This window comes from Vombatus ursinus, unplaced genomic scaffold, assembly GCF_900497805.2.
Source record: "Vombatus ursinus unplaced genomic scaffold, bare-nosed wombat genome assembly UNPS02014797.1, whole genome shotgun sequence".
NCBI classification, from domain to species: domain Eukaryota; kingdom Metazoa; phylum Chordata; class Mammalia; order Diprotodontia; family Vombatidae; genus Vombatus; species Vombatus ursinus.
Genome location: NW_020954575.1, coordinates 14350905 through 14375304, shown reverse-complemented (window position 1 = coordinate 14375304; position 24400 = coordinate 14350905). Strand labels below are relative to the sequence as shown.

Below are 24400 nucleotides of genomic sequence, written 5' to 3'. Positions count from 1 at the left end.
TTATCCTGTACATAGCTGTTTGTATGTTGACTTTCTCATAGACCGTGAGCTCCTTGAGAGCAGGGACTATCTTTTGCCTTTCCTTGTATCCCCAGTGCTTAGTACAGTGCTTGGCATATAGTAGGTGCTTGCTGATTGTGAACTTGGTGGGACCAATGCTCTGCAGTTTGAACCCACTCTCCCTAAGGACCAAGGGAATACAGGGGAGAGTGTGCCCCTAGATGCTGAAGGAGAGATGTACTTCTGTTTTTATTATATCTGTGGAGTTAATATCCCTTTGTAAAAGCTAATTGATGTTAATTTAAAAAATGTGACTGGGACACTATTAATTAGTGGCTAACAGCAGAATAACTCACCTGGAATGAGGACTTGAGCCAATGGCAATAAATTATTCCCCTGACCCCTCAAGAGGAGATCCTTAGAGTTCTGAGGGAGGAAGTGTAGGGAGTTCATGCTTGTAAAGTAAGTTAAAAAAAATGGCTGTACATACCTGCAGTGAGGGAGTGCTTCTATTCAAGGGGTGGGGTGGGGTAGGATGGAAATGGTTATAGATGTAAAATAAAGAACATCAACAAAACTTTTTTTTTAATGCTCAGAAGAAAAAGCTACAGAAAGGGATACAAACAGCAGTTTTATTATTACATTGTTGCCATATATATGTATATATGTTACATATATGCACATACACACATATTATATATGGTGTCATATATATATGTAAGTATACTGATATAAAATCACATACATAACAATTTAGTTTCATACAACCCTTCTTTCTGTTCTTTTATACTGAAAGGGTTTGTTTTTTGTGTGTGTGATTAAGTCCAATGAAAAAGAAAAAAAAAATTTAAAAAGGAAAAGTAGGACCAGGTTGTGAAGGACTTCAAATGCCAAAAAAGAGTTTATATTTGATCTTAGAGTTTTTAGAGTTTATCAAGTAAGGCAGTGACATGGTCAGATTTATGCTTTAGGAAAATCAGTTTGGCAGTCATGTGAAGTATAGATTGGAGACTGGAGGCAGGAGGATCACTTCAGAGTTGTCCTAATAGTCCAGATAAGAGGAGTGAGGGCCTGAACTAGGGTTGTGTAAGTACAGATAAAGGGACATAGAAGAGTAATGTTGGGGAGGTATTAATTTTTAAACGATTTTATTTTCAGTTCCAAATTCTTTCCCTCTCCCTACCCCCCACCCATTGAGAAGGGAAGAAATACAATACTCATTACACATATGAAATCATGCAAAACATGTTCTGAAAAAGAGAAAAAAATATGTTTTAATCAGTCCTCGATGTAGAGATAGATAGCATTTTTCATCATGAATCCTTTGGAATTGTGGTGGGTCAATTGTATTGATCAGTTACTAAGTCTTTCACTGTTGATTATCTTTACAATATTGATGATACTGTAAACATTGTTCTCCTGGTTCTTCTCACTTCACTTTGCATAAGTTCATATAAATCTTCTAGGTTTTTCTGAAACTATGTTGGGGAAGTATTAATGAAAAAATCTGACAACTGAGTGGCTATGTGAGGTGATTGAGATTGAGAAGTTGAGTGTGACACTTAGGAACCTTGGTGACTTACACTCCATCATCATAGTATCCTTAGAAGGTCCGGGCTTTAACCAACTGGCACTAGTTCTAAGGCTGGCCGATGCAGACCTCCTGCTTCTCTTATCTGTGATTCAGAGTTGCTATTTCTTAAGTGAAAACCTCTTTGTTATTTCTCTTCATAGTCTCATCCTCATTCAGCTGAATCCCACTACTGCCCCTGTCTTTTTCTTCCAGTCACACAGGCTTGAAACCTAGGTGCCATGCTTGATTCCTCATTCTTTCTCACCGTGCATATCCAATCTGTTGCCAAGTCCTATTGATTCCACCTTCTTGTATAAGCTTCCTTCCCTCCTCTAACACTTCCTCCAACTTGATGCAGGCTCTTATCACCTCAAGCCTAGACTATTGTAATAGCATGTTGGTTGTCCTCCCTGCTTCAAGTGTCTCCAAGTTACAGTGCATCCTCTACTCAGCTATCAAAGTGATCTTCCTAAAGCACAGGTCTGACCATGCCACCTCCCTTTCCTCCACCCAGTAGCTCCCTGTTACCTCCAGGATCAAATACAAAATTCTGTTTGTTTTTGAAGTCCTTTACAACCTGGCACCTTCCTACCTTTACAGTACTCTTAATCTCTGTTCCCCTCTATGTACTCTCTGAGCATCTTTTGTTGTTCCTGGAACAAGATATTCCATCTTCCAACTCTGGGCACTTTCACTGGCTGTCTTCCATGTGCAGAATTCTCTCCATCCTTATCTCAGCCTCCTAGTTTCCTTTGCTTCTTTTAAATCTCAGTTAAAATCCCACTTGCTATAAGAGGCCTCTCCTTATCCCCTTAATATTTTTGCCCTCCTTCTGTTGATTAGCTCCAATTTATCTTGTATATATCTTATTTGTAAATAATTGTTTACATGTTGTGTCTCACGTTAGATTGAGATCTCCTTGAGGGCAGGGACTGTTTTTGCCTTTCATTGTATAACCAGCACCTAGTACATAGTTTAATAAATGTTTGTTGATTTGACTTGCCTCTGCCCTCTGAAACCCAATCCTATTACCTAAAACCCAAAAATTTTCACCTTCAATCTCTTCTTTTCATCCTTTTGTACTCATGGAAATCTAGCCTTTTATAGAAGACACTGTATACCTAGCTACCTTCTCCTGTGCTGATTGCTAAGGTGGCAGACTCTTTGTTCCCAATGCCTTTCCATATCCTTTCTCTATCATCACTCATCAACCTCCCATCCTTTGAGATTATTATTGGGCCATAGCCTTGTTGCTATGATCTACTGGACTCCAGGTTACTTTCCTTCCTTTCCCAAGTAATTCAGTACTTAGCTCACAGTTTTTTCTCTCTCTCCCCGCCACCAACTTACGCCATCATAGTTGGAGATTTCAACCTATTTGATGTTCCTTTAGGCACTTATCTCTAAGTTCAACTCAAGGTAACTACATCTCATATGACTAACAGCTTTAGTCTATCTCAGCACATTCCCTCCACCTCCCAATCAGGAATATTCATACTTTAGAGTCAAATCAAGTCCGCCTCTGACCACAAATTCAATGACTGCTAAGCCCATTACTAATGTGTTTGCCGGCTAACTTGGGCCCTCACTGCTGCTCACCAATCCTTTTGCTCTTCCCTGATTGTCTCTATCTCACTCCCTACAGTGTCTGTTCCAAACATTCTCTCAAGCTACTCATACTGTCACCCTCCCTTTCAACAGAGGCTCTAACCAAATATTTTACTAAAAAATATTGAGGCCATTCCATTCACCATGAGCTTCCTCTCCTTCTCATCTCTATATTTCAAGTCACCTCAACAGTACACCCCTTTGTTCCAGTCTTGGAGGAAGAGGTGGTTGTTCTTGCAGATACCAATTCTCTACTTTGTGCCCTGGGTCCCATCCCTCTCTGGCAGACTGAGCCTTTGATTATCATTTTATATAACTTTTAATCTCTCCTTGCTCATAGGCTCATTCCTGAAATGCTTTTAGACATGAAGAGCTATTCCTCAACCTTAAACAAAAAAAAAACCCTTTCATTCATTCCACCATCCTCTCAAGCTACCATCCTCTATCTCTTCTCCCTTTCACAGGCAAATTCCTACAGAAGAAGTTTTCTACACTTTTGCCTATGCTTTCTCATCTTACCTCATTTCACATCTACCACACTCACTTTCAACCCTATCACTCAATTAAAATTGCTCTTCCAAGAGTAGTAATAATTGATAAGTTGTTAAATCCAATAGCATTTTCTCAGTCTTTATATTTATTGGCCTCTCTGCAGCATTAGATGTTGTTGACCACTTTCTCTTCCTATAGTCTAGATTCTAGGAAATTCTCTGGTGAAGCCTATGGATCCCCCTTTGTATAATGTTTATTGCCTACATTAATAATTAAAGGAAATGCTAAATTTCAGTTAGATGATAGTGAAAATAAAGAGGTAATTTTTTTCCCCCACAGAAGTTCATGGGCCTCCTGAAATCTATCCATGGACTCCCTGAGGGTCATGGACCCCAGGTTAAAAACTCCTGTCCTTGACAGACTTTTTCTCTCTGAGTTTGTGACACAGCATTTCTGTTTATGTCACAGCTCTCTCCTGGTTGTCTTCTGTTTTAAAATTTTTTTTTATTTATTTTGTTAAGTATTTTCCAATTACATGTAAAATAATTTTTTAACAATCTTTTTTTTTCTAAATTCTGAGTTCCAAATTCTCTTGCTCCCTCCTGATTCTTCTTATCCTCATTGAGAAGGCAAGGATTTTGATGTTGATTATACATGTGAAGTCTTACAAAACATATTTCCATATTAGCACTGTTGAAAAGAAAACAGACAAAAAAAAACAAGAAAAATAAAGAAAATTTAAAAGGTGTGTTTCAATCTGCATTCAGAGTTCATTAATTCAATCTCTGGAGGTGGATAGCATTTTTCATGATGGTACCTTTGGAATTATCTTGGTCATTGTCTTGTTCAGAGTACCTAAGTCTTTCACAGTTGATCATCCTTACAATATTGCTGTAATGTTTTCCTGGTTCTGCTTATTTCATTTTGCATGAGTTCATGTCAATTGTCTTCCTGGTTCTCTTCCTACATGTCTGGCCCCTTCCTTTTTAGTCTCCTTTGCTGGATTGTCATCCTTATTCCAGCCCCTATGAATAGGTGTTTACCAGGACTGTCTAGGGCATTTTCTATATTTCCTCTCTTTTTCTCATAGATTTTGATTTTATCACTTCCTGTTGGTTCAGTTATCACCTCTATGCAGAGGAACACCAGATGAAAATATATAACCCCAGTCTCTTTCCTGAACTCTAGTCCTTTAACACCAGCTCTCTATTTGACATCTTTAACTGTTGTTTGTTGTTTGTCCTTTGTTCTTGAAGAGGACCATGACATCAGAAAGGTGATGCCATGACTTGCAAGTGAACTGGATTTAAGTGAGGGAGAGCTATGCAAAGTCACCGGCCTCACTTTCTCCTACAGAGGCATCTGGGTCCAGTGGCAAGATATAGATCATGACAACTGGAGATGGCCCCCAACATCTTTAACTAGATATCTCATAGCTATCTCTTATTCAAAACAATTAAAACAGAACTTGTTTTCTCTTCTCCAAAACATTCTCCTGCTGAACTTTTTTATTTAAAGGCATTGTCATCCTTCCAGTCATTGGGGTTCATCCCATGATGACTCAAGTCATCTTCAACGCTTCCTTTTCTCTCACATCCAATCAGCAGCCATGTCTTTGATTTCTACCTCCATAATATATTTCACATCCATCTCTTCTCCACTCACAGTTCAAGCTCTTATCACTTCCTGCTTAGATGATTTTTTTTTTTTTTTTGGTGAGGTGATTGGGGTTAAGTGACTTGCCCAAAGTCACATAGCTAGGAAATATTATGTGTTTGAGGCCGGATCTGAACTCAGGTCCTCCTGACTCCAGGACTAGTGCTCTATCAACTGCACCACCTAGCTGCCCCTAGACTATTTTTTTTAAATTAAAATTTCTTTTTTTTTTTCAATTATCAAGGATTTATTTTTCTCTATCCCATTTCCCCCTCCTCTCACCAATGGAAGAAAAGAAAGAAAAAAAGAAAACAAAACTCTTGTAACAAATAAGCATAGTTAAGAGAAACAAATTCCCATATTGGTCATGGTCCAGAAAATGTGTCTCATTCTGCATATTAGCTTCTCACTTCTCTGTCATAAGGTGGATAGCATTCTTCATTATCAGTCCTTTAAAATCATGACTAATCAGAGTTCTTAAGTCTTTCAGAAGCACTAAATAGCTACTAGAGCATTTTGACTGGGAGAGTGAGAGTGACATGGTCAGGTCTGGGTCATACTTTGACAGCTGTATTGAGGATGGATCAGAGAGAGGAGAGACCAATTAGGAAGCTATAGTCCAGATGAGAAGTAATGAGATCCTGAACTAAGGTGGTGGCTTCGTGAACAGTAAGAGAAGGTCAGCTAGGAGAGATAATGTTGGAGGTAGAAATGGCAATGTTTGGCAATTCAAGAAATATGTGGTATGAAGGAAAGTGAAGAGTTGAAGATAATACTGAGGTTACAAAACTGGGAAACAAAAAAGATTGTTGTGCCCTTGGCAAAAAATAGGGAAGTTACAAAGAAGGATGGGTTGTCAGGGTAAAGATAATTAGTTCTATTTTGAACATGTTGAGTTTAAAATGTCTCTCTGCCTTTTGTCTTTTTTTTATCCCTAATACTTAGCACAGTTCCTGGCACATAGTAGGCACTTAGTAAATGCTAGTTAACTGGCTTTAGTATATTTATCTTGAAATTTCCAACAGACTGTTGGTGATGTAGGTAGGACTGGAGTGAAATATTTATCTATGTATCTATCTACACACATACATACACAAATATCTATATTTATAGGAGTCATCTACATAGGGATGATATTTTAAACCATGGGAGCTGATGTGGTCACTAAGTAAGACTAAAATATAGCAGAGGGTCTGGGACAGACCCTAGGGGTACACCCACTTTTAAGGGTTGTGATATGGTCATGCTACTACAAAACAGACTGAGAAGGAACAGTTAGACTGCCAGAAGAAGAGCTAGGAGAGAATATTCAGTAGTGATCAATAGTGCCAAATTTTGCAGAGAAGTCCAGAAACATGAGGACCGAGAGAAGACCATTAGATTTGGCATTAAAAGATTATTAGTTTGGAGAAAGCAGTTTCAGTTGAGTAATATTGAAAGCAATATTGCAAAAGATTGAGAAAAAAGAGGAAAGAAATAGAAGCAACAAGCATAGATGGCTTTTTCTTTGGCTGAGAAAGGGCGAAGAGATATAGGACAATAGGATCTAGTTAAGGCTTTTTAAGGATAGGTATATTTGTAGGTAGCAGGGAAGGAGCCAGCAAATAAGGAGTTATTGAAAATTGGAAAGTGGCCTGACCTCCATCTTCCTTCTGCCACTACAGCTTATTTGCAGCTACTGACCAGAGTCCACAAATCTTCTCTGCCCCAGGGCCCATCTACACCCTCTCCATACAAACTCTTTTCCCTTTTGAAAATGCTAAAAATAGTGTTCTTACATCAATTTTTCTAGAACCAATAACCTGTCACACTTGGAATGGAGATTGTAGCCAGATTGCCCTTAGCCTTAATAATCATGAAGTCTATTTCTACGAGAAGAACAGCAATTAATGAATGAAAGCCCATGACCTAAAGGAACACAATGGACATATCACAGGTATTGATTGACTGGATTCCCAAGAGTGATCAAATTGTATCTGGTGGTATAGACTAGAGTGCTTCTGTCTAGAGTCAGAAAGATGGCATCTAGAAACCAAAACTGGTGATCCTTAGTATTAATCATTCAGTCACCTTTGTAAAGTGGTTTCCCCAGGAGAAAAATTTTGCTGTGAGTAGCAGAGTTCAACTGATTTCTGTGTGCTACTTTGAGTCTAAAAATAACTGATGGGTGAATAAACAAAAAAGCCAATTCATTCTACTGTCCTTAGTTTAGACAGGCACCCCAACAATATTTTATTGGCTTCTGGATTTTGTGATGTCAAATACAGAGTATGTTCTGCCTATATTAAAGAAGTTAATGAAAAACCAGTACTCTATGGGGTACCAAGATAACTTTTGGTCAATGGATATCAATGGTTTGATGGTACTGGAAGTGGTGGTTAGGTCCATTGGGTTAATTTCTCTGCCAATAGAAACTGCCTCTTGTGGGTCAGCCGTGATAGTACTGTATCAGTTAATGATGTCTCTAAAAGCATGATGGTTTCATATATATGTATATGGGCAGACACATTTCTATGTATATACATACATACATACATGTGTATACACACATATCTATATGAATTCCTCCTACTTCTGAGTGTGTTATTTATCTCTGAGAATAGTGTAGTGGCTTCTGGCCATGACTGCTACCCAATGCTATTTAATTATGATGATCATGGCACCTTGACATTTGAACTAAATCAGCTATTCAAAATTAGAGCATCCAATGCAACATATCTGCTGTGGAAAGATTCTGCAACATGGACAAAAGGACCACAGTGGAGGATCGCAACACTGCTCCAGGCATGCTGCACACAAAATAGTATCACTCAAGTGTCTATTTATGAAGTAGACAAGCAAGATTGATGAAGTTTTTGCACTACTGGTATCGATGGAACAAAGATAATTTGGGATTTCAAGATTTTAGAGTCTTTGATCCAGGGCCTATCAAGCATGGAAAGCTAAATTTTCATTCTGTAGCATCATGGTCACTTGACTGAACGCATCTCCATCTTTTGCATGTAGATGAGAAAGAGCCTGCCAAAGTAAACACTGAGAAAATATCCCTTGCAGATGTTTTGCTTTGTTATTTTAACATAATTGATAAATGTGTTGGTTTTTAAAAAATCAGCAATGATGTCTCTTTGATGGAATATTTCATTCCATTCTTGACCAAAACAGTTCTTTAAGTAGTCACTGTGTAAAGTTATCATATCAAATTAAAGGAGGGTTTTATGTAAACTATCTGCTAGAATTTTTTTTTTTTAATATGGGAAAAAAAGAAAATTGGAGGAGGGAGAAATGATGGAAGGGGCAACTTGCTGGAAAAGATAAGAGATGGGATCAAAGATAAACATAGAAGGGGCTGGCCTTGGTGAAGACAACTACTTTATTATCAGAGACTGGAGTAAAGGCAAAGAGAGTTGGGGTTGATATCAAAAGGTTTTGAGAATTAGATGAGAGAAAAAGAAAGAGGAGGTCACAAGTTTTTTTTAATCATTCTCTTTTTTAAATTAATTTTATTTTTAAAAATTATTATTTATTTATTTTTAGTTTTCAACATTCACTTCCACAAGATTTTGAGTTCCAAATTATCTTCTCATCTCGTCCCTCCCCCCACCCCAAAGTGGTGTACATTCTGAATACCCTTTCCCCTAATCTGCCCTCTCTTCTATCACTGTCCCCCCTTCTCTTACGCCCTTCCCCTTCTATTTTCCTGCATGGCAGGATAGATTTCTATACCCCATTGCCTATATATTTTATTTCCCAGTTGCATGTGAAAACAATTTTTAACATTTGTTTTTAAAACTTTGGGTTCCAAATTTTCTCCCTTTCTCCCTCCCGACTCACCCTCATTCAGAAGGCAAGCAACTCGATACAGGTTATACATGTGAAGTCATGCAAAACACTTCCATAGTAGTCATGTTGTGAAAAACTAACTATATTTCTTTTCATCCTATCCTGCCCCCTGTTTATTCCATTCTCTTTTTTGACCTTGTCCCTCCTCAGAAATGTTTGCTTCTGATTACCCCCTCCCCCAATCTGCTCTCCCTTCTACCATTCCCCTACTCTCTTATCCCCTTTCTCCCTATTTCCTGTAGGGTAAGATAGATTTCCATACCCAATTGAGTGTGTATATCATTCCCCCCTTAAGCCAAATCCAATGAGAATAAGATTCACTCATTCCCTCTCACGTTGCCCTACTTCCCCTCTACTGTAATAGCTTTTTCTTGTCTATGTGAGATACTTTACTCCATTCTACCTCTCCCTTTCTCCTTCTCCCAGTATAATCCTCTCTCATCCCTTAATTTTATTTTTTAGATATCACCCCTTCATCTTCAATTCACCCTGTGCCCTCTATCTATCTATCTATCTAACTTTTTTTCCCTCTAACTACCCTAATACTGACAAAGATCTCATGAGTTACAAATATCATCTTTCCATGTAGGAATGTAAACAGTTCAACTTTAATAGGTCCCTTATGTTTCTCTTTCTTGTTTACCTTTTCATGCTTCTCTTGAGTCTTCTATTTGAAAGTTGAATTTTCTATTCAGTTCTGGTCTTTTCATCAACAATGCTTGAAAGTCCTCTATTTCACTGAGTGTTCATTTTTCCCCCTGATGGATTATGCTCAGTTTTGCTGAGTAGGTGATTCTTGGTTGTAATCCTATTTCCTTTGCCCTCTGGAACATTATATTCCAAGCCCTAAGGTCCCTTAATGTAGAAGCTGCTAAATCTTGTGTTATCCTGATTGTATTTCCACAATACTGGAATTGTTTCTTTCTTGCTGCTTGCAATATTTTCTCCACGACCTAGGAACTCTGGAATTTGGCTATAATGTTCCCATGAGTTTTCCTTTGGGGATCTCTTTCAAGAGGTGATCAGTAGATTCTTTTTTTTTTTTTAGGCAATTGGGGTTAAATGACTTACCCAGGGTCACACAGCTAGTAAGTGTCAAGTGTTTGGTCTGAGGCCAGATTTGAACTCAGGTCCTCCTGACTTCATGGTCGGTGCTCTATCCACTGTGTCACCTAGCTGCCCCCAATGGAGTCTTTCAATTTCAATTTTACCCTCTGGTTCTAGAATATCAGGGCAGTTGTCCTTGATAATTTCCTGAAAGATGATGTCTAGGCTCTTTTTTTGATCATGGCTTTCAGATAGTCCAATAATTTTTAAATTATCTTTCCTGGATCTATTTTCTAGGTCAGTTGTTTTTCTAAGAAGATATTTCACATTGTCTTCTATTTCTTCATTCTTTTGGTTTTGTTTTACAATTTCTTGATTTCTCATAGAGTTACTAGCTTCCATTTGCTCCATTCTAATTTTTAAGGAAGTATTTTCTTCAGTGAGCTTTTGGACTTCCTTTTCCATTTGTCCAGTTCTACTTTTGAAGGCATTCTTCTCCTCATTGCCTTTTTGGACCTCTTTTGCCATTTGTGTTAGTCTTTTTTTTTTTTTTTTTTAGGCAATTGGGGTTAAGTGACTTGCCCAGGGTCACACAGCTAGTAAGTGTCAAGTGTTTGGTCTGAGGCCGGATTTGAACTCAAGTCCTCCTGACTTTAGGGCCAGTGGTCTTATCCACTGCACCACCTAGCTGCCCCCTAGTCTATTTTTTTAAGGTGTTATTTTCTTCAGTATTTTTTTGAGGCTCCTTTAGCAAGCTGTTGACTTGTTTTTCATGATTTTCTTGCATCACTCTCATTTCTCTTCCCAGTTTTTCCTCTACTTCTCTTACTTGCTTTTCAAAATCCTTTTTGAGCTCTTCCATGGCCTGGGACTGATTCATATTTTTCTTGGAAGCTTTGGATGTAGGAGCTTTGACTTTGTTGTCTTCTTCTGGTTATAGGTTTTGATCTTTGTTACCAAAGAAAGATTCTATGGTCTGACTTTTTTGTGCAGTTTGCTCATGTTCCCAGCCAATTACTTGAGTTTTAAACTCTTTGTTAAGGTAGGGGTCTGCTTCCAGTGTGGAGAATGTATTGTCCCAAGCTTCAGGGGTTTTGTGTAGCTATTTTCAGAGATACTTCTAGGGACCTGTAAATTTTCAGTTTTTCCAAGGTGGTATGATCAAGGGTGAGGTGTTTACTCCTTTCCTGGCCTGTGCTCTGGTCTATGAGTGACCACAAGCATTCTTTTCTGCCTTGGAACTGTGAGGACGATTCCTTCTCCACCATCACTACAAGCTCCGCCACGCCAGTACTCCTCCTTGCCCCAGCATTGCCACCCAGAACTGTGACCGAGATCCGAGCACAGGCAAAGCAAGAGAATCCTGCCTCAGTGCCAGCAAAGAGATCCCTGCAATCCCACTCTGATCAGCCACTCAATTTCCCCTCTGTCTGTGGGCTGAGAGCTCCAGAAGCAGCCACCACCCCAGAGATGTGCTGGGACTGAGGCTGGGATTGAGCTCCTCTCTCACGATGTTCACAGACCTTTCCTACTGACCTTCTAAGTTGTCTTTGGTGTTTGTGGGTTGAGAAGTCTGGAAACCACCACAGCTCCCCTTCATTCAGTTCCCTGAGGCCTGCTCCAGGTTGGCTGAGGTCTGGTCTTTGCCTATGTGCCCATGCTGAACTGTGCTCCTCTCCCAGACTTGTTCAGCCATTCCCTAATTGATGGGCATCCCCTCAATTTCCAATTCTTTGCCACAGAAAGAGACACTATAAATATTTTTGGGCTTGTGGGTCCTTTTCCCATTTGTATGATCGCTTTGGGATACAGTCCTAGAAGTGCTATTGCTGGGTCAAAGGGTATGCATATTTTTAAAGCCCTTTGGGCATAGTTCCAAATTGCTCTCCAAAATGGTTGGATCATTTCACAACTCCACCAACAACTCATTAGTGAGTTGTATGATCTCTTGATCAACATGTTACAATCACGTGAATTCTTGCAGCACTATTGTCAAGATGTTTGGAAACTGTTTCTGGGCATTTATTATTAATCATCTTGAAACCATCACAGACTACCATAAACATTCTTCAGAAACATATTACATAGTACCTCAGTGTTAAGGTTGTTTTCTGTTTTATTTATTTTAATCAATCAAATATTTATTTATTTTAATTCTGTTTTTCTCCTTACGTTATTATTCTTTTAGTTGGTGGATTTTCAAATGAACTGGTTGGCAAGACTTCATTCAATAGTTTCCAGAAGAATAATAGCTACTGTGCCAGTAGAAGAGAAGATAGTTACATCAGAAGAGAATCTTTCGTTACAAGGGTTAGTTTATAAAAATATTGTTAAAAAACAAAGCAATAAATGCAACTGAACTTTAAGTACATTTATCATTTAATATAGTTCTTGTCAGCCAATAGAAAAGTAAATATTTTGTAACTATTCATTTTTATCTATTGTTTAGGTTACTAAAAAACAAAACATGAATGTTTATATCTCAGCAACAGAGTTTTTAAACTTCTACTATTTTTCATCACATATTTGTGTGAGTGAGCATTTTGTATTCTTTTTTTAAAAAAATCAAAATACAGAAATAAACTCATTGTGGAATGAGATTTTAGATTGATTTTGTCTGGTGTTGGGCTAAACATTGCAAACCTTTGTTTTAAAAAAGTCCATTATAGAAATTAGGTTTATACATAATTATTATATTGCATCAAACATCTTCTAAGTTGTAACTTACTTTGGTAAAATGTTATTTATGTTCAACAAAACTTGTAAAATAAAGAAATTTAGTATGAGGTCTTGTTGGATTACTTCTTTTAATTCTTACTGGATGTCCCAATGATATATTATTTTATAAAGTTTTATTATTATTTTATAAAGTTTTATATTTATAGTTTTCATTAATAAAATAATGCTTTATAATTATAGTTATATAATGTAAATTTAAACTTGGAGCCTTTGGGGGGCAAAATTATTATAGTTATTGTAAGCACGTAATGAATACATCTCAAAGAATATTAAGAGTAGCTTATTAAATTACCTTCGGAGTCCATAACATTTTTTTTTTTGGTTATTGTTGAAAGGGGGTTGAAGAACAAAAAAAACGCTTGGGAATCACTGCCTTAGGGCTCTATCTGGGTCCTATTATCTTCTCTCCTTATATCTCTCTAGGTGATCACCACAGGTTCAAATATCATCTCTAGGCAGAGGATTCCTCCCAACTCCCATTCTCCCTCCTGAATTCTAATGCCATATCAATGGTCTGCTGATTATTTCCTCATTGATATCTAACTGGCAACTCAAATTCAACCTGTTCCAAAAAGTTTATTTTGATTTCCTCTCAACCCACCCTGCTTCCAAACTACCCTCTTTCTATTGAGGGACATCATTATAGTCCCAAACTTGAGAGACAGTGCGTGTGTGTGTGTGTGTGTGTGTGTGTGTGTGTGTGTGTGTGTGTGTGCTACAAAGCTAAAACAAAAATCAGTTCTGCTCTGAAGGAGTTTACTTTCTACTGAGGGATATAAAATGTACATAGACAAGGAAATGCAAGATCATTTGAGGACAGAAAACAGATGGTATCTAAAGAAGCCTTGAAGGAGGCTGAGAATTCTAAAACGCACAGCCAAGGGAATGCATTTCAGAAATGCTGCTATGAACTATGCAAAGGCATGGCCTTTTCTCTCTCCCATACCTCCTCCCTCCCCCATCTAAAAAACTGCCTAATATTTCCTTGGTAATGTAGCATCTCTTTTGACCTCTTCCCATAGAAGGTATTTACTACCTAGAGGTTCAAGGGGTACCCTACAGATAACCACTCCTAACAGTATAATTCATGAGCCCTCACTAGTGTATACATTTTAACTTAGAGTCTTTGGGGGGCATTACTTGTCATAACAGTACATGCAGGTAGCTCTTAGTATAGGCATTTATTAAGATGGCATAATAAAAGCAGTAACTGCAAAACATTCTTCATATAATCTTGGGGTATACTAACTCAAAAACACACAGTGTCCATGGGATGCACGAGAAGAATGGCTACAGAGTATAATGGCAGCAAGGCACACAGGGACGCATATGGCCAAGGCACCTCACAACTCTGGTAATGCAGGACCTACAAGTCCTTTTTTTCCTTTGAAAAATTCCCAGGGGGCTCCCTATGGAGCTTAGAATCTCCGCTGGGTGGCTGCTTAGCTGGGTTTGCAGGGTCTTTATTGCAGCTGATTTCTAGGGCTAGGTATTTCTGAATTCCATAGACAGGTCTCTTTACTGCCAGAGGTCTTATTTCTTAAAGCTGCTTCCTGATGAGTAATTGCCTCTCTTTACTCATATCTGTTGGAAGTGTGTTTATTTGCTCCCTCAGCTGTGCCTACAGTTCTCTCTCAAAATGCCAAATGCTGTCTCTCCTCCTGGTCAAGTGGCTCCTCTTCAAAGTGAGATGGCTGTTACAGGGATAGGGGGAAGAAAGAGAGAGAAATCTCTTTTCCCTTAAGAGGTATTTCTTTCCAGGGGTTGAGTTCTTCCTCCACTATTGGCTCAAATTGATGAACTAGCTACAGAGCTATCAACTCAGCCTTTTAAGGACCTTTGAAGAATGGCCAAATTTTCAACCCAGCCAGTTCTAAGCTGCTTTATAAAAGGGATCACAGAGTGATCCCTTGTTAATACATTAATGCATGGGTTCTTAACCTTTTTTCCCTCGTTGATCTCTTTGTCAGTCTGGTGAAATCTACAGACACTATTTCAAAAATGTTTTTAAATGCATAAAGCAAAATATATAGATTAAAAAGAAAAGCAATTATAATGAATTTGTCAAAATATTTCTTAAATAGCCTAGATTAAGAACCTTTGCATTATCACCTTATCAGGTGTTCTTACATCCTTCACATCTACCTCCTTATACCTCTATTGTTTCCACTCCTTATCCCTCATCAAGACAACCAGAGTAAATTCTTAAAAAAAAAACCTTTACTAGATTCTTTAATGCCCTAATTCAAGCCATCACTTCCCCCTCAACTGATCTCCCTGCTTCACCTTTCCATCCTCTATAGAGCTACCTTAAGTACAGGTCTAATTATATCATTTCTTACTTATTGCCTCTAGGATAAAACACAAATTTCTGCTGTTTAAAACCCTCTATAATCAGACTCCAATTGAATCTTACAAAATTTTTTTCATATTATTCTCCTTTATGCACTTGACATTTCAGCATGAGTCAACTGATTTCATTTCAATTCATTAGGACTCTATTCCAACAAGACACCAAATACCAGGCATTCAAAGACAAAAACAAAACAGTTCCTTCATTTAGGTTCTTATGTTCTCTTGAAAGGGGGTAGTGTCGGCAAAATACAAGATATACAAAAATGAATATAGTATAATATAAATTTGAAAGAGAGAATACTAAAAACTTGGGGCATCAGGAAAAGCTTTGTGGAGGATGTGGTACCTGAGCTGAGCCTCAGAGTAAGCTAAAGTTTTTAGTAACAGCATTCCAAGATTGGGGAACAGTTTATGTGAACATACAGTTGTTGGAAATTACCTGTTGAAATCAAAGAATAGCTAGTAGTCCATTTTGCTGGATATTCAACCATAGAGTTAATGGGGTGAAAGGTCAAGAATGACTCTTTAGTTTGTACATTTAGATGCACTAGAAGGATAGCATTACCCTCAACAGATTACATTCAGTAAACATCCAGCACCTACTACATGCAAAGCACTGTGCTAGGCCTCTGGCAAAAGTGAGAGTTCCTTATTCTACTGGGGATGAGGGCCTGCTGGGTTCTTCACTTGAAGGGCCACTATCTCAATTCAGGCCTGGATCACCCAGTCCATACTATTCCAACAAAATCTTAATTGGTCTTGGTGTTTCTTCTTTTCCCTCTCTAATTATAGCCTCCTCAGTTTCCCAAGCACAGACGTGGCCATGTCATTCCCTGCTCAAAAAGGTCCAGTATCTTTTGCTTCCAAGATCAAATGCAAACTCCTTTGATTGGCTTTCAAAGTACTTCAGGATCTAGCACTAGCCTACCATTCCAGATATATTAAGACATTATTCCCTTTCACAAATTCTGGAATTCAGCCAAACTGCCTTATTCCCTGTATCTTACATATGATATTACATTTCTTGTTACTGTGCCTTTCTTTGGGGCCTCTGCCTTATTGAATACCTAGTTTCCATAAAGGCTCAGCTTGTTTTACTACGTAAGACTTTTCTTAATCTTCCCTGGATGCTAGTGTCTCTTCCCTAATTCCTTCCTCCTCCAATTGCTTTTCCTTTACTTTGTACATACTTTACATTTTCTTCTATGTGTACATCTTGTTTCCTATGATGGGATGCAAGCTAGGGAACAGTTTCATTTAAGTCTTTTCATCCCCAGCAGCTGGCACTTAGTAGGCACTGAATAGATGCCTGAATTGACTCACATATAAGGTACACAGAGAAGTAAATAATTTCAAGAGCAGTTTGTTGAAGAAAAGGGAGAATTCTATGAGTTGTTTCATACACAGGAGACAGCCTGTGCAAAGGCATCAAGGTTAGGAATGGAATCTCATGTCTGGGGAACAGTTTGCAATCTACCATGAGGTTTGCTGGGCAAAGATATTGCAGTAGTTTCCCATTTCTTTTTCCAGTTTTATGCAGACAAGGGTTAAGTGACTTGCCCAGGATCATACAGCTTGGGTCTGACGTCGATTTTGATCTCTGACTCCAGGTCCAGTGCACTATCGTCTACACCACCTACCTGGTCCCAGCACCAATATGGCGAGAACCTATTGAGGATTAAAGTACAAAAAATGATATAATCCCTATTTACAATTAAGCTATTAAAACTATAACAATACTTTCGGGCCATCGTGTGTGTGTGTGTGTGTATAATACATATATATTTTTATAGAGCACAGATACAGGGTGAAGCACATAAGGATGTGTGGAGAAGGAGCAGGGGCAGCGGCAGGGAGGATGAAGAGCAGCTCAGATTTAGACAGTGAACAAGCAGCCGCACAGGGAGGGTAAAGGCCAGGGACGCAGACGAGGAAGATCACGAGCCAGGAAACTGCGGGGTGAAGCTTTGAGGGTGAAGCCGGGACACCAAGCGCACAGAGACGGCGGTTGTAAGAGCGATCCCTGTAGTGCGGGCCCCCGGAGCGTGAGGAATGGATGCACCGCAGGAGGTAGGCGAACTGAGCAGAGAGAAGGAGAAGGCCCCGACACTCTCCCCACCCTTCTCTCCATCTGGGCGGAACAGGAAATGCGGCCCCCACCGGCAGCAGTCATCCGCAGGCGAGCATCGAAAAATGGTCTTCTCTCTACGCAGACGACGCTAAGGGGGCGGGGAGTAAAGGAACCCATCCGGTGCGGTTCAGAACCAGCTCCCCGGATCCCTAAACCTAAGCGGAAGCGTTCCCCACTCGGTTCGCAGGGGACCACGTGGGGCCGGGGCAACTTCGTGGCAGGTGGAACCAGGGCGCCGACGCATACTGCGGGTCCAGGTGAGGTGGGCTCCAGGGGCGCAGAGGTCAAGGGCTCAGGCAGCCCTTGTCGGCGGGGATTCCCAGGGAGCAATCCAAGCCCCAACCCGGTTCCACTCCGGTCTGTCCCCGCATTAGAACCCGGGTTTTGATCCCGGGCGGGGGCTGGGACTCGGGGAAGCCCCTAAACATGGGGCCTTGGGGTTCGCCTTGGAGTTCCCCTTGGGGTCTTAGGTTCATGGGTTTGGAGCTGGATGGGACCTGGAGGGCCAGCTGACTCAGCACCATCATTTTACAGGTGGAGAAACTGAGGCATGATGAGGCGCAGTGACTGGCCCAAGGTCACATGGGCCGCTGCCAGCATCCACTTACAGGGATCCTTCTTCCTTTCTCTGCTAGTCAGGATGCCAGCCTACACTTGGTTCCTTTTCTCTCTGTCTCTTTCTCTCTCTCCAAGTTCCTTTATTTATGAAATTGACAAACATACTTTTTTTTATGCAGAGCACACAAAAAGACTGTATATCACATTATCAAAATCTATTTTAAAAATCTAGTATTTATGTAGTTCTTTAAGATGCTTTACAAATATTTTATCCTCACAGCAATCCTGGGAAGTAGATGCTATTATATTCCCCATTTGACACACGAAGAAACTGAGGAACACAGAGGTTAAGTTACTTGGCCCAAGATCACACTAGTAAGTGTCTGAGGCTGCATTGGAACTCAGGCCTTTTTGGCTCCACTTCCAGTGCTTTCTCTGTTGGATCACTTAGCTATCTTAAATGTGATTTTTAAAAAAATATATATTGAATTTTACTCAAAAAGTCCATCGTCACTGCCTCAGTTGCCTGTGGTTCATTCTGAACTTGCTTCTGCCTCTTCTCTGTGGTTTTAATGTCTGATACTTCCCCCCTTTTTTTTTTTGTATTACCGTTACTACCCTCTTATTTTTTTTCCCCTGCTGCACTATATGAAAGTAAAATAAGTATAGTCAAACAAAAAGGAACCATAAATTGACTGTCTGAAAAGGTTTGTCTCATTCTGCACCTCTAGTCCATCTATTCTCTTCCCAGAGGTTGGATGAATGTGTCATCCCAGGTCTTTTGGAGTAATGATTAGTCATCGTATTTATCATAGTTTTTAACTCATTCACACTTGTTTTCCTTTACAGTGTCATTGGACAAATTGTTCTCTTGGTGCTGCTGTCTTCATTTTGCATAATTTTATACAATTTTTATACAATTTATAATTGTATAAATATATTAATTATATAAATATATGTTGTACAAATATATAATATATAAATATATTAATTGTATAAGTATATATTATTTTATATGATTCTTCCCAGCTTTCTCTGAATCAGTTCCTTTTATCAATGTTTATGGTATAATAATATTCCATTACCTTATAACAAACTTTGTTCAGTCATTCCCCATTTGATGGGCACCCAGTTTGTTTACAGTTCTGTACAACAACAAAAAAGTGCTGCTATAAATATCTCGTACTCATGAGTCCTTTCCCTCTTTCTTTGATATCTTTGGAGTATATATATACCTAGTACTGGAATTACTGAGACAAAAGGGTGCATACTTACTCTTGGTTTCCAAACTAAAACTAGACAATAACAACCTTTCCTTTGCTCTAAGGGAAAGAGGTATAGATTGGGAGGAAGGAGACCTAGGTCCTAAACTGCTACCAACTAGCTTTGTGATTTGGGGCAAGTCACTGACTCTTTGGGCCTCAGTTTCCACATCTGTAAAATAAGTGCTTTGAACTTGAACTCCGACCTCTGAATGTTATGAGAATTGATAGAGCTATATAGAATAGAATCTATAGCACAGGCTTTTCTTACATCAATAGATTTGGTAGATCGGTAATTTCATCCGTTACCCCTCCTCCTGCTTCTTTCTTCCTTCTTCTATCATGCAGATAGCAAGGCTTAAGGGCTGAAAAATTCATCATTTGTTGGCTAGCCTCCTTGGTAACTCTACACTTGGCTACACTGGTGCCAAGGGGAAGATAGATAATTAACAGCTGTACTCAAAGCTATTCCAGCTTGGTCGGTCATGTCACAGCTTGCTCTCCCCACATGTAGCACCCAGGGTCACCTCTGCATCATGAGGCATCATCATAGGATTTGAATGGAGCACCACAAGCTCCCCTGTTGTTATGTACCACCTTGTATTGTCTTCTGGGTTTAGTGTGTACTACTTTTGTCATCTACAGATGAGTATAATTTAAGGTAGAGAGTGAAGGGGGAAAAGGATAGGGAGATTTCTTTTTATAAGAAGTCAGGGCAGGGATGCTCTGTTGCAACTTTTATATTCTTTTCCGTAGTTATTATAGTTCCAGTTAAGCAGTAAGTGTTTAATAAACACATACAGAATTAAACAGGAAAGGAGTAGGATCCATGGGATTGGGAGAAATGTTATATTCTTTTTAAAAATTGATATTTAAGCTAGTGGATTTAGGGAACTGGATTTATAATCAAAAAGCTTTGAGTTGGTATGATAGATTTAAATGGGCTTTACTCTGTAATCTACTTGGGAAGAATGATGATACAAACAGGACACTTACAGCCTCATTCCCCCACTCCACCCTCTAGGATCATGGCTAACAGAGAGCGTACTTTTATTGCCATCAAGCCAGATGGGGTTCAGAGGGGTTTGGTTGGAGAGATTGTTAAACGCTTTGAACAGAAAGGATTCCGTCTTGTTGGCTTAAAATTCATGCAGGTAAGTAAAGTAGGTCATTTAACCTCTTGAACAAATGTACTACCTCATTTGGCATGATGGGATGGAACACTTTCCCCTGGTACAGGAGTGGGAATGTTTGAGGGAATAAGGTATGGGAGTGGGGTGAACCGAGGTGATGTGGATTATTTCTCACTTTTCGTGATCTTTTGGGGAAAAGGGAGCATCAGTTTCCTTGAGGTAGTGCTAGAAAGTGTTCAGTGGCTTACTGTTATATCATGGGGCTGCATATGTCTGGGTGCCTTTGTCCCAGTTTATATCTGAATCTTTTTACTTTTGAAAGAAGCTTCCACCCTACATGGTAGAGGGCTTCTTAATAAACCTGTCATCCTTCTAATCCCATGTGCCCTGGGGCATGTTTGAGTTTGTAGTTTTGAGCTTTCCAGAACAGATCATTTTAGAAAACCAATTTCTTTTCTAAGGCAGGTTGCATTCCAGCCAGATCTTTCAGTCAGTCTACACCTATTGTGTGTAGAGTCCTGAATTATAGCCATGGTGGGAGATACAAAGAGGACATGGGCTGTGCCCTTGGGGAGCATCTGCTCTAAAGAAAGAGAAAGAACACTCACCCCTGAAAGTGAGGTTTTTCAGTTCCAACATCTCCTCTACTCACTCTTTGGTGCAGATAAGTTGAGAAATCATCGTACCTCAAAAACATGCCAGTTATGACCCACCCATCCCAAAAACATGGAAGGAGAGACAAGGAGCTTGGAGAATCCACAATGCAGGTTGGCAGTTTGAATAATTAGGAGTTGGCCATAAAAATCAACCTTAAATTTGCTCCAGAAAATTATAAAATCTGTCTGGCTTTGTTTCTGGACTGTTCCTCTCTGCTGTTGACAAATGATCAGGGAATACAAATTAATTTTAATATTTGTTTCTTACTGTAAAATAAGGGTCTTAGTCCTCTTCCATCTCTAAAACTCAGGGCTTTTCTATGATTAACCCAAGTCCAGTGGTATTAAATAGGGAGAAAAAAAAGAAAAAGCACTACACAATAATTCAATTCAATAAATCTTTATTAAGCACATACTATGTGTTAGGCACTGTGCTAAATGCTAAATTATGAAACTAAAAAGGAATGAATAACCATTCCCTTCCATTAGCACCTATGTTTGGGACTTGACCTCATCTATGATTGAATCAGGTATCTAAAATGTATACCATGATTTTAAGGGTGGGAATAGATTTAACACACTTTAGATCACTTCAGGGCCTTGGTTCTCATTCTCAGTTCTTTGGTTCAGGCTTCTGAAGACCTTCTCAGAGAGCACTACGTTGATCTGAAGGATCGCCCCTTCTATGCGGGCTTGGTAAAGTACATGCATTCTGGGCCTGTGGTAGCCATGGTGAGTATTTGTAGGGACTGTTTGTGTAAGCTGGGGGTGTTGGGGATAGATTAGGATGAATGATGGTAAATTCCCACTCCTGGGACAACTTGGTGTAGTGGCCGGAGTGCTAGACTTGGAGTCAGGGAGACGTGGGTTAGATCCCTCCTTTGATACCTGACCCATCTCTGAGTGTCAGGTTCCTGACTCTTCAGATCATCTGTATGACCTTGGCCAAGTGACTTTACCCCTCTTTGTCTTAGTTTTCTCATATGTAAAATAAGGGGATTGGACAAGGTGACCTTCTAGCTCTAAATTCATAGATTTAGGTCCCACTGTCACAGGATGGACATGCATGGAAAATGCATCGCAAAGCTGAAAGTGCCACATAAATGTCAGTTATTGTTGTTACTGTTACCATCCTCACTGATACACAGGGAACTCTGTGGTCTTGGAGGATTCTCAGAGTTGGAGATGAGCTGAACCCTCTGACCCATTTCAGAGAATGCAGATCTGTCTGTGGAATTGAAGGCCTATGATTTGAGGGTGAGAGGTCACCTAACCCAGGGTTTCTTAAACTTTTTCCACTCGAGACCCCTACAACACTTTTTAAACTGTGGGTTGAGACCCCATATGGGTCAGAGAAGTGCTGAAACTCATCCCCCAGTATCCTGGTTGGACTTCGTTTACTCTTTCCTAAACATATCTGAATCTTGGGTTTGTGGAGGCCTCACCAGTAGGTCCTCTCTTTAGGGGGAGAGTGCTCTTGTAATTAGCAACTGCTGGGTCATCCCCACTGATTCATTTTCTCCCTTGACTTCTTCTTCTTTTGTCCCTGTGGAGGTCTGGGAGGGGCTGAATGTGGTGAAGACAGGTCGAGTGATGCTAGGAGAGACCAACCCAGCGGATTCCAAACCAGGGACCATCCGTGGGGACTTCTGTATTCAAGTTGGCAGGTAGGTCTTGGTGCTTGTGGAGCTCATTGTCGGAGGGATTTGTACTCCTTCAGCACAACTGTGGGAGATAGAAATGTGCAGGAGTTGCAGTAATACTGGAAGGAGGTGTCTATCTTTTAGTAGATCTTTCTCACCCCGGGGCTTGGCTCTGGGACTCTCTATCTTAGCTCAGTCAACCAACATGATTATGCACCTGTGGTGCATTTAACCCTGTACTAGGCACTGGGTGTTTATATGTGGCAGTTGTGCAGGAGATAAAGAGGACCGACCCAATTGTCAGTACCACAAAAAGCTCCCCAAATTGTCTGTTGTTTGTCAGCTCTGTACCTGTACCACTGTGGTGGTGATGTTTGAGCCAGTCTTGTGGAAAGTTGTTATTTATAAAACAATAGTTGACAGCCTAATTTTTTTTTGGACTTTGTATCAGCTTAAATGGCTAGGTAAGTTTCAAATTATCAAAGGAGAGAAGTAGGAATCTGACAATTTTCATATCTTTGAAGGTGGGAGCCATTTGGAGGGAAGGTATGTTTTATGAATGCTTTAAAAAGAAGTCATTTCCCATTGACACCCACATTACCCTGCCTTTTAACAAAAAAGTACAGCTATGCAAAACTAATCAACACATGGGCCACGTCTGAAAAATGCATACTTTGTGCCACGTCTGTATTCCACTGCCTGTCCCCTGAGAGATGAGAGGCCTACTTCACAGCCCGAGCATTTTCTTTTGTGTTGTGCTGATAGTAGAATGAAGGGACTGCAGGAATGAGACTGTGTTTTTTAATCCCTTTTTCATTACTAATATGACAGATTTTTTTTTTCTTTGATGTCCTTTCCTTCCCAGGAATATCATTCATGGCAGTGATTCAGTGGAGAGCGCTGAGAAAGAGATCGGCTTGTGGTTTCATCCTGATGAACTGGTTGATTACAAGAGCTGTGCCCAGCAGTGGATCTATGAATGACGTGGAGGAGGCATGTGGAGCTTTCTCCATTGCCACAGGCAGGGTACCGGGATGTGACTCTGCCTATTTCCAGGGACTTCCATCTAGACTGTGGAGACTTCTGTGCTTGCCGTTAATGTTGCTTGCTCAGTGTTCCATCCTTCTGGTCATATTAAAAGGTTGTGGGAGCTATTGAGTGTGTCATTCTGTGATACTGAGGGGAAGGGGTGGCAGGACGTTAATGTTTCCAGCTTTCTTTTCTTTTCGTACATTATTGGACTGGTTAAATAAAGGAGTAGTGTAAAGAATTGACAAATCATTGATATTTAGCTTTGATGCAGTGGGGATTTACAGTTATAGAGAGAGAGAATGGGGAAAGGGGGAGGAGGAGGAGGTAAAGGAGATCCAATTTCTAGTCTTCTTTCATAGGGTTAATATGAAGATCGTATAATTGTTGGACATAGGGAGGGTATATTGCAGAAGTGATAGATATTCCCAAGAAGCTCTAATTCCCCTGCCATAGTAGGTAGGTCCTGTCATGCTGAACCCTAAGTACCTATGGCCTTGGTGATGCCAGTTATGACTCACTCAATTCTAAGAACTCCCCAAGAGATAGTTTTCTCGGTCATGGCCACTAAAACACCCTTTCCCAAGCAACTATTCAAGTACAGCTCCACATAAGATCACAGATCTTGAGCTGGAAGGGGTCTTAGAGGTCCCATGTAGCCCAGCGCTCTCTTTTACA

The 24400-nt window shown here is 39.8% G+C and overlaps 1 protein-coding gene and 1 pseudogene across 2 annotated transcripts; both read left to right on the top strand.

The window, feature by feature from the left end:
* LOC114049125 overlaps positions 1–8275 on the top strand; it is a 58032-nt pseudogene extending 49757 nt beyond the window's left edge.
* A 9283-nt stretch (positions 8276–17558) lies between these two features.
* Positions 17559–23849, top strand: LOC114049175 (nucleoside diphosphate kinase A). Of its 2 annotated transcripts, none has more exons than XM_027870347.1 (5): positions 17559–17698; positions 20286–20415; positions 21681–21782; positions 22605–22717; positions 23559–23849. In XM_027870347.1, the coding sequence occupies exons 2-5, from the start codon at positions 20290–20292 to the stop codon at positions 23674–23676; spliced, it is 459 nt and encodes a 152-aa protein (XP_027726148.1). In that variant the 5' UTR covers positions 17559–17698; positions 20286–20289; the 3' UTR covers positions 23677–23849. The 2 variants fall into 2 exon arrangements, with proteins under 2 accessions (XP_027726148.1, XP_027726149.1); XM_027870348.1 differs by lacking the exon at positions 17559–17698 and adding an exon at positions 21059–21161 and having other exon boundaries at positions 20329–20415.
* Positions 23850–24400: the final 551 nt, after the last annotated feature.